A 17,232-nucleotide genomic window follows, 5' to 3' on the forward strand; every position below is an offset into this window, starting at 1 on the left:
TGTTGCTCTGGCCCTAGAATTCTCAAAAGGGCAAAAAGTAGCACATTTTTCACTGGGTGCGAACTTGTTTGAAGCGCTGTTTTGTAACTTTGGAGCGACTAGCAATAAAAAGAAATGACACTTTTTTTTTTTTTTTAACACTGATTACAAAAATAAAGAAAAACAAAAATATTTTGTTCTTCGAAGACTCATTTTTTAGGCTATGGGCATGATTGATACCTGATTTTAAGTGCCAAAAGTTGAGATTTTTGCCTGAAACTTTTCTATTTGCAAAGAAAAATGTCTATTTTCTGTTACCGTGTACAAATACGCGATTTTATTCTTAAACGCACACGAAATTGTCTTCAAAACACAAGTTCCCATCGAATTGACAATTTAAGACCGTGCTATAGAAATGAACTATTTTGCTTTAACATCACAGGAGTGGTCACTTTTGATTATCCCGGCGCAGATAAACTGAAACATCTTTGAAATTATTTTGATGCAAAATGTAATTATAAGAACAAAACTAGTATATTAACGTTTTTAAAATAATCATTGACCATTTAATTGGGTCGCAATAGACTTTGAAAGTCAATGCATGCTTTTTTCGTAATACACGGCCCAAAATGCCGGTATTTTAAAGATATTATCAAATATTCAATTCCCAAGAGAGAAATATATTAAACAACTTGAATGATGGGTTTCCTTAATTTTAGATCTTGCCACAATAATACACACAACTTGGAAAATGAACATTTTAAAGTGCCAAAATGACGTTCCAGCTACCCATACCCCAAACTTTAGAACATAGGCCTTTGGCATATCCGTATATACTGCATGATAAAGAGCGGGGGGGGGCAGAATGCTCACATACTGTTTGTCCACCATGTCATATTTATGATTGTGAATATTTTTGAAAGAAATCAATCACTTTTCTGATATCAATGGGAATATAAATACAGTTTAACATGGCCTACTATGTTGCTCTGGCCCTAGAATTCTCAAAAGGGCAAAAAGTAGCACATTTTTCACTGGGTGCGAACTTGTTTGAAGCGCTGTTTTGTAACTTTGGAGCGACTAGCAATAAAAAGAAATGACACTTTTTAGGATGTTTAACACTGATTACAAAAATAAAGAAAAACAAAAATATTTTGTTCTTCGAAGACTCATTTTTTTTTTTTTTTTTCATGATTGATACCTGATTTTAAGTGCCAAAAAGTTGAGATTTTTGCCTGAAACTTTTCTATTTGCAAAGAAAAAATGTCTATTTTCTGTTACCGTGTACAAATACGCGATTTTATTCTTAAACGCACACGAAATTGTCTTCAAAACACAAGTTCCCATCGAATTGACAATTTAAGACCGTGCTATAGAAATGAACTATTTTGCTTTAACATCACAGGAGTGGTCACTTTTGATTATCCCGGCGCAGATAAACTGAAACATCTTTGAAATTATTTTGATGCAAAATGTAATTATAAGAACAAAACTAGTATATTAACGTTTTTAAAATAATCATTGACCATTTAATTGGGTCGCAATAGACTTTGAAAGTCAATGCATGCTTTTTTCGTAATACACGGCCCAAAATGCCGGTATTTTAAAGATATTATCAAATATTCAATTCCCAAGAGAGAAATATATTAAACAACTTGAATGATGGGTTTCCTTAATTTTAGATCTTGCCACAATAATACACACAACTTGGAAAATGAACATTTTAAAGTGCCAAAATGACGTTCCAGCTACCCATACCCCCAAACTTTAGAACATAGGCCTTTGGCATATCCGTATATACTGCATGATAAAGAGCGGGGGGCAAAATGCTCACATACTGTTTGTCCACCATGTCATATTTATGATTGTGAATATTTTTGAAAGAAATCAATCACTTTTCTGATATCAATGGGAATATAAATACAGTTTAACATGGCCTACTATGTTGCTCTGGCCCTAGAATTCTCAAAAGGGCAAAAAGTAGCACATTTTTCACTGGGTGCGAACTTGTTTGAAGCGCTGTTTTGTAACTTTGGAGCGACTAGCAATAAAAAGAAATGACACTTTTTAGGATGTTTAACACTGATTACAAAAATAAAGAAAAACAAAAATATTTTGTTCTTCGAAGACTCATTTTTTTAGGCTATGGGCATGATTGATACCTGATTTTAAGTGCCAAAAAGTTGAGATTTTTGCCTGAAACTTTTCTATTTGCAAAGAAAAAATGTCTATTTTCTGTTACCGTGTACAAATACGCGATTTTATTCTTAAACGCACACGAAATTGTCTTCAAAACACAAGTTCCCATCGAATTGACAATTTAAGACCGTGCTATAGAAATGAACTATTTTGCTTTAACATCACAGGAGTGGTCACTTTTGATTATCCCGCAGATAAACTGAAACATCTTTGAAATTATTTTGATGCAAAATGTAATTATAAGAACAAAACTAGTATATTAACGTTTTTAAAATAATCATTGACCATTTAATTGGGTCGCAATAGACTTTGAAAGTCAATGCATGCTTTTTTCGTAATACACGGCCCAAAATGCCGGTATTTTAAAGATATTATCAAATATTCAATTCCCAAGAGAGAAATATATTAAACAACTTGAATGATGGGTTTCCTTAATTTTAGATCTTGCCACAATAATACACACAACTTGGAAAATGAACATTTTAAAGTGCCAAAATGACGTTCCAGCTACCCATACCCCCAAACTTTAGAACATAGGCCTTTGGCATATCCGTATATACTGCATGATAAAGAGCGGGGGGGGCAGAATGCTCACATACTGTTTGTCCACCATGTCATATTTATGATTGTGAATATTTTTGAAAGAAATCAATCACTTTTCTGATATCAATGGGAATATAAATACAGTTTAACATGGCCTACTATGTTGCTCTGGCCCTAGAATTCTCAAAAGGGCAAAAAGTAGCACATTTTTCACTGGGTGCGAACTTGTTTGAAGCGCTGTTTTGTAACTTTGGAGCGACTAGCAATAAAAAGAAATGACAATTTTTTAGGATGTTTAACACTGATTACAAAAATAAAGAAAAACAAAAATATTTTGTTCTTCGAAGACTCATTTTTTTAGGCTATGGGCATGATTGATACCTGATTTTAAGTGCCAAAAAAGTTGAGATTTTTGCCTGAAACTTTTCTATTTGCAAAGAAAAAATGTCTATTTTCTGTTACCGTGTACAAATACGCGATTTTATTCTTAAACGCACACGAAATTGTCTTCAAAACACAAGTTCCCATCGAATTGACAATTTAAGACCGTGCTATAGAAATGAACTATTTTGCTTTAACATCACAGGAGTGGTCACTTTTGATTATCCCGGCGCAGATAAACTGAAACATCTTTGAAATTATTTTGATGCAAAATGTAATTATAAGAACAAAACTAGTATATTAACGTTTTTAAAATAATCATTGACCATTTAATTGGGTCGCAATAGACTTTGAAAGTCAATGCATGCTTTTTTCGTAATACACGGCCCAAAATGCCGGTATTTTAAAGATATTATCAAATATTCAATTCCCAAGAGAGAAATATATTAAACAACTTGAATGATGGGTTTCCTTAATTTTAGATCTTGCCACAATAATACACACAACTTGGAAAATGAACATGTTAAACTGCCAAAATGACGTTCCAGCTACCCATACCCCCAAACTTTAGAACATAGGCCTTTGGCATATCCGTATATACTGCATGATAAAGAGCGGGAGGGGGGGGGCAGAATGCTCACATACTGTTTGTCCACCATGTCATATTTATGATTGTGAATATTTTTGAAAGAAATCAATCACTTTTCTGATATCAATGGGAATATAAATACAGTTTAACATGGCCTACTATGTTGCTCTGGCCCTAGAATTCTCAAAAGGGCAAAAAGTAGCACATTTTTCACTGGGTGCGAACTTGTTTGAAGCGCTGTTTTGTAACTTTGGAGCGACTAGCAATAAAAAGAAATGACACTTTTTTAAGATGTTTAACACTGATTACAAAAATAAAGAAAAACAAAAATATTTTGTTCTTAGAAGGCAGCACACCACTAAATCCTTCCGCATTTGGTGTAACCCTTGATAGTCCCGGTAAACATAGGTCGGTAGTGCAAACAAGTGGGTGTCCCTTGGGAGCAAGATGAGTAGCCATGATTGTTTATTATAATTAAATTAAAAGATATGCAATTGGTAAATGTTCAGAATATCACAAAATGATGCATCTTAATAAAAACAAAAAGTTTGGCTCCCAAAACTAATCCGCGTACGGACATGGTAAGGAGGCATTCGTGCAAGCTGAAAATAAGGGTGGCGCTGTTTAGATAATCGTAGTTTAAAAGTTAGTTTAAAAAAAAAAAAAAAACCCATTTTAAATTAAATTTTAATCTCTATTTAAGACATTGATGCTACCAAAATATGAAAAATGGTTTTACATGGGGTAGAAAAACAAACTTACTTTCATGTATATTTACACGTATTTCAATGGGAGTTTATTTAGTGGTGTGCGCCCTTCGAAGACTCATTTTTTTAGGCTATGGGCATGATTGATACCTGATTTTAAGTGCCAAAAAGTTGAGATTTTTGCCTGAAACTTTTCTATTTGCAAAGAAAAAATGTCTATTTTCTGTTACCGTGTACAAATACGCGATTTTATTCTTAAACGCACACGAAATTGTCTTCAAAACACAAGTTCCCATCGAATTGACAATTTAAGACCGTGCTATAGAAATGAACTATTTTGCTTTAACATCACAGGAGTGGTCACTTTTGATTATCCCGGCGCAGATAAACTGAAACATCTTTGAAATTATTTTGATGCAAAATGTAATTATAAGAACAAAACTAGTATATTAACGTTTTTAAAATAATCATTGACCATTTAATTGGGTCGCAATAGACTTTGAAAGTCAATGCATGCTTTTTTTCGTAATACACGGCCCAAAATGCCGGTATTTTAAAGATATTATCAAATATTCAATTCCCAAGAGAGAAATATATTAAACAACTTGAATGATGGGTTTCCTTAATTTTAGATCTTGCCACAATAATACACACAACTTGGAAAATGAACATTTTAAAGTGCCAAAATGACGTTCCAGCTACCCATACCCCCAAACTTTAGAACATAGGCCTTTGGCATATCCGTATATACTGCATGATAAAGAGCGGGGGGGGGGGGGGCAGAATGCTCACATACTGTTTGTCCACCATGTCATATTTATGATTGTGAATATTTTTGAAAGAAATCAATCACTTTTCTGATATCAATGGGAATATAAATACAGTTTAACATGGCCTACTATGTTGCTCTGGCCCTAGAATTCTCAAAAGGGCAAAAAGTAGCACATTTTTCACTGGGTGCAAACTTGTTTGAAGCGCTGTTTTGTAACTTTGGAGCGACTAGCAATAAAAAGAAATGACAATTTTTTAGGATGTTTAACACTGATTACAAAAATAAAGAAAAACAAAAATATTTTGTTCTTCGAAGACTCATTTTTTTAGGCTATGGGCATGATTGATACCTGATTTTAAGTGCCAAAAAGTTGAGATTTTTGCCTGAAACTTTTCTATTTGCAAAGAAAAAATGTCTATTTTCTGTTACCGTGTACAAATACGCGATTTTATTCTTAAACGCACACGAAATTGTCTTCAAAACACAAGTTCCCATCGAATTGACAATTTAAGACCGTGCTATAGAAATGAACTATTTTGCTTTAACATCACAGGAGTGGTCACTTTTGATTATCCCGGCGCAGATAAACTGAAACATCTTTGAAATTATTTTGATGCAAAATGTAATTATAAGAACAAAACTAGTATATTAACGTTTTTAAAATAATCATTGACCATTTAATTGGGTCGCAATAGACTTTGAAAGTCAATGCATGCTTTTTTTCGTAATACACGGCCCAAAATGCCGGTATTTTAAAGATATTATCAAATATTCAATTCCCAAGAGAGAAATATATTAAACAACTTGAATGATGGGTTTCCTTAATTTTAGATCTTGCCACAATAATACACACAACTTGGAAAATGAACATTTTAAAGTGCCAAAATGACGTTCCAGCTACCCATACCCCAAACTTTAGAACATAGGCCTTTGGCATATCCGTATATACTGCATGATAAAGAGCGGGAGGGGGGGCAGAATGCTCACATACTGTTTGTCCACCATGTCATATTTATGATTGTGAATATTTTTGAAAGAAATCAATCACTTTTCTGATATCAATGGGAATATAAATACAGTTTAACATGGCCTACTATGTTGCTCTGGCCCTAGAATTCTCAAAAGGGCAAAAAGTAGCACATTTTTCACTGGGTGCGAACTTGTTTGAAGCGCTGTTTTGTAACTTTGGAGCGACTAGCAATAAAAAGAAATGACAATTTTTTAGGATGTTTAACACTGATTACAAAAATAAAGAAAAACAAAAATATTTTGTTCTTAGAAGGCAGCACACCACTAAATCCTTCCGCATTTGGTGTAACCCTTGATAGTCCCGGTAAACATAGGTCGGTAGTGCAAACAAGTGGGTGTCCCTTGGGAGCAAGATGAGTAGCCATGATTGTTTATTATAATTAAATTAAAAGATATGCAATTGGTAAATGTTCAGAATATCACAAAATGGTGCATCTTGATCGGGTCAAAAAGTTTGGCTCCCAAAACTAATCCGCGTACGGACATGGTAAGGAGGCATTCGTGCAAGCTGAAAATAAGGGTGGCGCTGTTCAGGTCCCCGTAGCTTAAAAGTTAGTCTCAACTTGTGTCAAAAAACCCATTTTAAATTAAATTTTAATCTCTATTTAAGACATTGATGCTACCAAAATATGAAAAATGGTTTTACATGGGGTAGAAAAACAAACTTACTTTCATGTATATTTACACGTATTTCAATGGGAGTTTATTTAGTGGTGTGCGCCCTAGAGGCCAAAATCCAAAATGGCCGCCACCACCATTTTGAAAATTTAAGTTTTGAACCAGAGCACCTATAATCATGCACAAAGACACTTTTTCGGATATGTCGAGTACAAGGATTCCGATTCTGACATTAGTTTGACATTACGGCATCATTTTCACCCAGAAATCCAAGATGGTGGCCGGCACCATCTCGAAAAATTTAGTTTTGAACAAGAGGACCTTAAATCGTGTACAAAGACACTTTTTTGGATAAGTCGACCACAAGGATTTCAAATTTGACATTACTTTGACATTACGAACTCATATTTACCCAGAAATCCAAGATGGTGGCCGCCGGCGCCATCTTGAAAAAAAAAAGTTTTGAACCAGATTACCTAAAATCGTGTACAATGACACTTTTTCCGGTAAGTCGACCCCAAGAAATCCGAATCTGACATTAAGTTGACGTTACAAAATAATTTTTGCCCAGAAATCCAAGATGGCCCCCATTTGGTAGAGCGTAAATGTGATTTTTGAATGAGAGCAGAAGCATAAGTGTGTCATTTCCGCCTTATCTGGGGTTCATGTCTCTTATATGGGGTTTCAACTGCCTTATCTTGGGTTTACATCCCTTATCTATGGATAAGGCGCCTTATCTGTGGTTTAGACGGCCTTATCATGGGTTTACGTTCCTTACCTGTGGCTAAGATGCCTTAACCTTAGCATATCGCAGTCTAAACCCAGATAAGGCATATAAACCCCAGATAATGCGCCGTAACCCCAGATAAGCGACGTAGACCCCAGATAAAGCAGTCTAAACCCCAAATTGTACGTCAAAATATTTTTCAATATGCACATGCATGCATTACGTTTGGGTTTTGGAAAGAACCTTCTGTTAAATCGTGCATGACTCAATTACAAATCTCTACATCCCTTTCTTCTTGTCAATTGATATTTTGAATAGTGTTTATCTTTCCCTAATAGATAGCGCCCTGATCGATTCTTCCTGCATATCAATATGCTTCATTTACATTACATTACAGAGATCGGACACTAATCCCTACCATAACAAACCATATAAAGGTGATATAACAGGTCTATATTACAGGATTAGATTAGTAAACTATGATCTATTTGCAAGTATTATAATATATTGATTGAGCAGGAAAGATGTGATACTATTTTTTTGTATAGTAGTCTAGTTGCCGGCGTCAGGTATACATAGAATGGGTTTTTTTTTTATGATGATGACATGTATGATGCAAACTCATAGGTGTTGTGCGTTTGGCAATTTGGGAAGGGTGGGGTTCAAAATGACCCCATAGGATTATAAAATCAAAATTTCAATTGCTCAAATACCTCTTTCAAATATATTAAATTAGTTACATAAATAAACAAAAATAAATAAATAAATAAATAAATAAACCAAAAAATTTTAACAAATTGTAGCGTAGCATTAAAATCATAAATATAACCATTGCTGGCAGGAGGACTCGAACCAACGATATTAACATTAGCAGTCTGATGCTCTACCATTGAGCTATGACAGCATCTAGTGATGAGGGTCGAGTTTTTAGCTTAAACAGTGTTTGTCAGTGTTTGTCCGCCTCGTGAAAGAAATAAATATAAAATCTCAATTTTTAATTTAAATTTATTTGATAATTTTCTAACCTATATTTTCTTTAGAGCAGGGACAAATATTTCCCCTTTATCCAATTTGACCGCTGAATAAGAATCTATATACTTCTTTTATTACTAATTTAATTCCGCGATTTGTTCTATTAAGCAATATCAAAGATTAATTTCAAGCATCTCACAACAGATATTTAGTTGGCTTAGTGGTCTTGCACAGTACTTTTTAACCGGGAGGTACCGAGATCGATTCCCATCTCTGCCTGCAATTTTTTTTAAAGACTGGGAAATAATAACCTGACATTCGGCGCTGACATTCGTACTGCAGAAGCAGAGTTATAACTTGTTAAACTTTGCTCCTTCCGTAAAAGGGTACATTATTTTGGCACTACATTATTTCTTTTTTCCACATTGCTGGTATTAAATATCAAAATTAATGGTCATAATTGGTGGTCACTTCAAATCATCCCCAACTGAACGAGGTTCAGGAATGTCCTCTCATTGTTAATTGTTGGTTAGCCCACCACTTGAACAGGATTTAGCCAAAGCAAACAAAGACTTAAGCTTTTTACTAATGCTATACATAAGTATAAGCTTATTATCCTCTTCAACAATATGATTAAAGATTGATGCTTGACTGGAATTACGTGCTAGTGTCATTGGTTATTGTTAAAAGGCAATAAGGTGTGTAATTGCAATATTTCCTCTGAATAGGAAAGACTTTCTACATCGAACCATGGATGCTGAAGGTTCGCAATACTGTTATTAGCTGTTATTTAGGGGAAGGTATCTTCCAACCTCAATTTCAAATGTGAACGTAATTGTCAATAATATTTTAAAGGCCGATATCTCAATTTCCATAACTTACGAACTCAATATCTTCGCTTAGGAATGTCCGATTTCATCGGGGAAAACGGCGTTGTGGAGCAAAGTATCTATATATTTCAGATGTGTAAAACACTTATAACCTGCCCCGAAGTGTCTCTTTTGATATACCACATCACATATTACCACATAAAAGCAGAAAAAGATGAATAAAACGAAAATCCATGTTAAAAATTACAAAATGTATGTGTGTATACAGTTTATTAGTGTCATAGCTGTTGGTATCATTCCGGTCTAGAATTGAACATTATATAATGTTTTGTTAGAAAAATTGATAAATGATCACATGAAACAACCGCGGACCAAGGTCGTTTTCGTGTGGTTTTTTGTCATCTCTGGCTTAAATTTCAACGAATTTCTTCAGTTTTTTAGATTAGATTTGATTTCATACAGATAAAATATCTTGTAAGAACGGTCGTCGAATTTCAAAGAAAATCAAGAAAGTTAAAATTTAATAGGGTAGTTTACTTCGCTCGCTTTCACAAAACTCCCGTCAGTCAAAACCATGTATAACTATTCAGACTATATTTGGTATGCAGTGAATAAAGGCACATTCCCCATGTTCATCAAGAATTAATAAACCTTGGTATTGGCCCTATTTTGAACTCAAAACCCAGAGAAACTACTACCCTTCCCAGAATTCTTTGCAACATAATACATCCCCCTCATTTCATGACGCTCCCATTAATTTGTACAGGTTTCCTGGGTTCCCTTTATCAAAATGCTTCGTCGTGTACAGTCTAGTTGATGAATTTTGACATGGAATTATCCTTTGGTCAAGTGCGTACCCGGAATCTATAGGGTTTTTCTTATTCTCCGCCGCGTATTAATTAGGCAGGGACATATTTTACGCACCGCGTTATTTATAATTCCTAATGACAATATCTTTGTACTATAAAGAAGATTCTTTCATAACTAGAACGTCATAGTATCTTAAACAGACAAATTAAACTGTTTAACATACTTACATTATAAACAATACCTGTCAAAAACTATTCCAAAAGTTTCAAGTCCATAGCATAATGCATGACGAGGCACTGCAGGATCCAAAAATGTATTTATACCATTTTGTACATCGGTGTTACACTCTGACGTGCCAACTTTGCTAGAAATTGCTATTCTGTGGATCTCAAAATCCTTGTCTTGTTTAAAAATCAAGTATTTAGATTGTCCAACATAATATATGTTGTCCAACAACATATATTATATGACACATAGAAAAGCTCATTCTACAAGAATTATTTTGGGTGTCTTTGAAATTTTTTGTCCCTTCTGCAAGAATTTATCTCAAGTTTTTATTATTTTAATGACAATTAAAAACAAATATCAGTAACATCATGTAAACTTGCCTTTAAAATTTCAACATAGTCTTGTTTTTACCCATTCTGAAAATGTGGAGCTAATGCTTCATTAATTTCTAAGACAGTTCAACACCAAGAAACATAATGTACTTTGTTCACTTTGTGTTACCCTCCTGACACACCAAAAGTGGTAAATACTAGCAACTATTGATGATCACAAACATTCGCCATTGTTTAAAAAAAAATAACTGTTAGGGATGTTAAAGTAATATTGACAATCATAAATATATTATTTATACTTAAATCGGGACTTAAATTTGTTATAAAAAGTACAAATATGTGGCTAAACATAGTGCCTGTTATGGTACTTTGACAAGATGAAGGTCTGTTTTTGAACAGAACACAAACATTGCCATGATTTGTATTTTTGTTGGTTATTTGTACTTTAGTTTATATGACATGATATATTATTGATAGTATTGCCATAAATTTCACTTTACAATTGTGCATTGGTGTTGTTTTGTTGTCAGGAGTTTAACTTTAAAATGGTGTTACACTCCTGACAACCAACTTAAATCATTTATAGATAAATTATATATTTAAAATTGCACATTGGCTATTATAAGTTCTTTTTAATTATTTATGTACTTTACCATGTTTACGGACTGTTCAAGCACAATAAGCTTATCCACAGTTCATAATAATATTCTTTTGATTACTCATAGCTCTCTGTTAAGTTCAAAGTTCACTATAGGCCTACATCTCGCTTATCAGCGCTATCCTGATCTACCAATCGTATTTTCTATTTCCATGATCCAATGCATCTCAAACGGTCTTGTAGTACTTATGTACATGTCTGTTGTTTACAAAAGACCGTGTTTATTATTTTATAGGTAATGAACAGCTTGATCATTTTTCACATAGGCCTATTTCATTGTACCAGATAAGTTGTACCCATGATTTGTACTCTTACATAATTCGTAAACATTTATTGTGTGGTTTCAATCTACTTGGCGTATCCCTCATGTCAACAATATTTCATTGTCACGTGTCTGGTTAAGGGATCTGTAATGAGCGTTTTAGCGTCTCGACAGTATTTTTTTGTGGGACATGAGAGCACATCAGACATATCGAATTGCATTCTGAATACGAAGAATGTCTTTCTGATATCAAATAATTTTCATTTTTTGAAATTCACGATATAATACAAATTTTATGACAAATTATTAAAATTTGATATTTTTCACATTTTGATATATAACAGTCCTCGAAGTAAATTTTATAAATCTAATGATATATTCTTAAAGTGCATGTAGCTGGAAGGAAAAGCCGACGATCAATTGAAAATTTTGACCTTTCATATTGAAAATATGGATTTTTATCTTCAATACGAAAGGTCAAAATTTCCAATTGATCGTCGGCTTTTCATCCCACCTACATACATAAGTATAAATCATCAGATTTATAAAGTTTACTTCGAGTACTGTTAAATATCAAAAATATCAATTTTTAATGATTTGCCATAAAATGTCTATTACATTGCGAATTTCAAAAAGGCAAAATCATTTGATATCAGAAGGACATTCTTCGTATTCAGAATGTAATTCGATATGTCTGATGTGCTCTAATGTCCCACAATAAATACTGTCCAAACGTTCATACCCCATCCCTTAAATATCAGTTTATGATGGAAAAATCATGTTTTTTACGCCTTTTTGGCCAAAAAAAAGGTCCAAATTTCTCAAAATTTCCCCCCACCCCTGGAAAAAAGGTCCACTTTTTCAAAATCAGCACACCAAACAAAATCCTGCGTACGGGCCTATCATGAACCCACGAATTACCCCAATGTGCTAATTGCCCATTTCAAGTGTTTTACAGCCACTTCATTGTTCGAGCTTATAGTACAGGAAGCGTACTCAATCAAGTGATCATCCGCCCAATTGAGTGATTTCTGTGCTAACTTCAGTTAAAGCGCCCAAATATTAGGATTTTGGGTGTATGTTTTTATTTGCTTTTGTTGTCATCCAGATAATGTTATCTAATCATAAACCATAATCTTTGTAGGACCAACACAACTTAATGTTAAATCGTACAGTAAACAATTGCATTGGAAGCCCGAGGTGGCTACTAACATATCATATAGTGTCACCGAGTAGGAGAACTACAATCGTAGTGCCAGCTCTATTTCCGTTAGAAGTTTTGCATAACTTTATCAGAATGGTCGACTGCATTGTGGACCTACAATTGGTACTATATAGGCCTACATAGAGGCCTGCGTTTGATTTGAAATTACCATTTTCCAGGTGAGTCAATTTTATATGCACGGTGTAGGCCTGTGCGTAAAGCCATAATATGAATAATATGAAATTAGATTATTCTTTTAACCTGACTTTTGGCATAATTGTAATATTTTCATTTCATTTCATTTCATGTTTATTTGACAAATCGACTGACATCACAAAATACAACAGACAAGATAAACCAAGCAAGGAAACAACATAATCAGACAGCTATAAATGTCGAGATGTCAGGATGACCCATAAAGTCTGGTTAACAGTGCAAACTTAATTCCAATGGGATTACACATGTCCGAACTTACACCTAAAAGAAATCGGCCAAATTTGTTGTGTTTGTAGGTCAACAGAGCAATTTTGACATAAAGTCATAAATTATGACTTTATGTCCGCCATAGAACTCCGTTCCCGGCAGTTATTACTAATATTATGTCAGCATTTTGGGTGATGAATATCAAAATTTCAATTTGACGGAAATCGTACATTAAGGTTTTAAGTTATGTTGCTGATGATGAAGATCTACATGACAGTGTGTCGGGTGGGGTGTGTGCGTGTTTGCAAAGTTTTAGAGAGTGTCAGGGCAGGGGCAACCTTAACCCTAACTTAAATAAATTCTGACAAAATCAAAGCAAAACTACTGCGCCGCATGCATACATCCTTCCGCACACAAACAGATCCAAAAAGACATGATTAACATGATTAATAAATCTGAAGATTATTAAAGAATCCGGTAATGTAAAAATGGAGTGCCTGAATGGAGTTTTATTTTAATATTTATTTATTTATTTATTTATTTATTTATTTATTTATTTATTTATTTATTTATTTATTTATTTATTTATTTATTTATTTATTTATTTATTTATTTATTTATTTATTTATTTATTTATTTATTTATTTATTTATTTTTCAGACAACATGATGAGATCTAAGCGACAATGGGATTTACTACTAGACCCGGTATGCAAGTATTGTAAAAGAAGATTTATTGAAAACATTCCACGTTATATATCACATCTTCGCAGCCATGAGCTGAGTATTAAGCCTTATTGGTACAGTAATCCAACTTTAAAACCAAAGGCTGGCTGTGTGCAGATACAAACCAAAAGATATCAAAAACGAAGATGCAAGGATCGCAAAATATCGAAAGGGGTTCCAGGTCATTTGAATGCAAAGAAGGATAAGCAAGGTGAAATAAAGAAACGTCATCAATGTACCTATTGTAATAAATCATTCCACCATTTGGCACACATGAATCAACATGAAAGGATTCATACACGAGAGAAACCTCATCAATGTAGATACTGCAACAAATCATTCAGCATATCGGGAAACAAGAATAGGCATGAAAAGATTCATACAGGAGGGAAACCTCATCAATGTAGATATTGTAACAAATCATTCGGTCAATCGGGACACAAGAAAGAACATGAAAAGATTCATATAGGAGAGAAACCTCATAAATGCAGCTATTGTGGCAAATCATTCACGACATCGGGAAACAAGAATAGGCATGAAAATAGTCATGTAGGAGAGAAACCTTATCAATGTAGCTATTGTGGCAAATCATTCACGACATTGGGATACAAGAATACACATGAAAAGATGCATACAGGAGATCGAGAGAAACCGCATACATGTAAATACTGCAATAAATCATTCAGTCTGTTGCAAAATAAGAAACACCATGAAAAGATTCATACAGGAGAAAAACCTCATCAATGTGTATATTGTAACAAATCATTCATAACATTGGGAAACAAGAAACGACATGAAGCGATTCATACGGGAGAGAAACCTCATCAATGTAACTACTGCAATAAATCATTCAGTCGGTTGCAAACTAAGAAACAACATGAAGCGATTCATACGGGAGAAAAACCTCATCAATGTAAATACTGCAATAAATCATTCAGTCGGTTGCAAACTAAGAAACAACATGAAATTAATCATACAGGGGAAAAACCTCACCAATGTAGCTATTGTAACAAATCATTCATCCAATCAGGAAACAAGAAAGAACATGAACTGATTCATCATGTTCATGCAGGTAAGAAACCTCATAAATGTAGCTATTGTGGTAAATCATTCACGACATTGGGATACATGATTACGCATGAAAAGAGTCATATAGGAGAGAAACCTCATATGTAAATACTGCAATAAATCATTCAGTCTGCTGCAAACTAAGAAACGGCATGAAAAGATTCATACAGGAGAAAAACTTCATCAATGTATATATTGTAATAAATCATTCAGTGAATTGGGAAGCAAGAAACGACATGAAACGATTCATACGGGAGAGAAACCTCATAAATGTAGCTATTGTGAAAAATCATTCACTAGCTTCTCTTTCAAGGAGCTACATGAAAGGATTCATACAGGAGAAAAACCTAATAAATGTAGCTACTGTACAAAATCATTCAGTCAATTGGGACAGAAGAAAGAACACGAAAAAATCCACACTGGAGAGAAACTTCATCAGTGTAAATTTTGTAACAAATCATTCATCAGTTTGAGACACAAGAAGAAACATGAAATGTCTAAAAACACAGAACACTCGTGGATGCAGCTATTTAACAAATCATTATGTGATTCAACTTAGGGTTGTTTTTCATTTTAAACATGTTATCTTTGTAATAATCTTTGTAAATGTTTCGCTAAATTGAATCAGGTTATCAATCAGGTTTTTGATGATTCTGTTGTTTGCTTATTAATTAACGGGGCTATAGTATATATGTGCCAATATGATTGTTAAATTGTGGCCAATTTTGTTTTTAGCATTTATCTTTTTGAACGTATTTTAACATGTTTAAAGCTGTATGTACATACATAGGTTATGCTTGCAAGTAAACACCTACCAAGAAGTTATTACCCACCCACCCCTTAATGATTGACCATTATTCCAAAACGGTTGATTGTATGCCAAATTTGGGATACGCACTCGAAGCAGAATTATTTCTGCGCATTATGACACCATGGACACCTCTTTTGTTGTTTGTTTCAATTGTCCCAATATTGATAGAGCAGCGTATATTGAATGAAAGTAACCTTACATTTGAAACTTGCATCAAAATCCTATTGCCCTGTATTTAATATCCATGGAAGGAAATGTTCGGCTCTCATTGGATTATTCTTCTTGTTTCGTGAATTTGGTGGAGGTCAAAACATGTGATAATCAATATAAAAAAAAAAGTCATTGTATTCACATCACTGGTCATTATTTACTTAATCCCATATTGAAATATGACAATTTCAATGTTTTCTGGGACCAAGAAAGTCACAAGAAGTGGAAGATCAAGGGTTACATTTCTTGGTAACACTCCCAATCAGGAAATTTTGAATCTAGCTAGTAGCTATACCACTGAAAAGACAACTTGTAATTGCAGGACCTTGTGGGTCAGAAAAATATTGAAATATTCATGTTTTAATTTGACATAACGTGAATAATGATCATTGATATGAATAATGACAATTGTTATTGATTATCACATATTTTGATCCCCTCCAATGCTTGAACAAAAGGGATAATCCAATGAGAGCTGAACTTATTTCCTTCTGGATACTAAACACATAGCATTTTACTGCAACTATCTTGGGTTACGTTCATCAAAATGCGGTGGCACCAATATTGGGACCATTGCAACAAATGATACTGCGCAGAAATAAATTCTGCTTCGACTGTTTATCCATTTGGCATACGATTTTGGAATAACGGCCATTCAGTAAGGAGGAGGTTTTGGCCCGGAGTTTTGGTAGGTGTTAAGTTATGATGCCCATGTGTGTGTACTAGTATGTGTAGTATTATTTTATCATGTATGCTTTAGAGCCCTACTTTGTAATATATTTAGTAGATTACCTTGTTTAAATATGGTCAAATAATGGAACGAAAGCTCAGCGATGACGGTAATAACACACATTTGCGAAATTAGTAAACAAGAATCATGAGAATAGGAATGAAAGCTTGAAAATATTCCTACACGAGTGAAATCTCCGAAATTATTCTCATTGTGTCAAGAGTCAGTCGGTGATATAGAAATGAAGGCTTGAAAAGATTCAGGCTGCATGAGTGAAACCTCAGAAATCAGACTCATTGTGTCAAGACTCAAGAGCAAGACAGTGATTTGACATTTTCTTTTAACGAATGTTTGTTGACGTAAATGAATTCGTCATCGAATATGAGTTGAAACAGATTAAATAACGAATACTTGGTGAAAATATT

At 33.9% G+C, this 17,232-nt stretch overlaps 1 protein-coding gene across 1 annotated transcript; it reads left to right on the forward strand.

The window, feature by feature from the left end:
- The first annotated feature begins 12,790 nt into the window (after positions 1-12,790).
- LOC140151008 (uncharacterized) lies at positions 12,791-16,656 on the forward strand. Its single transcript, XM_072173198.1, has 2 exons — positions 12,791-13,019; positions 13,924-16,656. The coding sequence occupies exon 2, from the start codon at positions 13,929-13,931 to the stop codon at positions 15,162-15,164; it is 1,236 nt and encodes a 411-aa protein (XP_072029299.1). The 5' UTR covers positions 12,791-13,019; positions 13,924-13,928; the 3' UTR covers positions 15,165-16,656.
- The last annotated feature ends 576 nt before the right edge of the window (positions 16,657-17,232 follow it).

The sequence above is a fragment of the Amphiura filiformis genome, chromosome 4 (genome assembly GCF_039555335.1).
Source record: "Amphiura filiformis chromosome 4, Afil_fr2py, whole genome shotgun sequence".
Taxonomy (NCBI): domain Eukaryota; kingdom Metazoa; phylum Echinodermata; class Ophiuroidea; order Amphilepidida; family Amphiuridae; genus Amphiura; species Amphiura filiformis.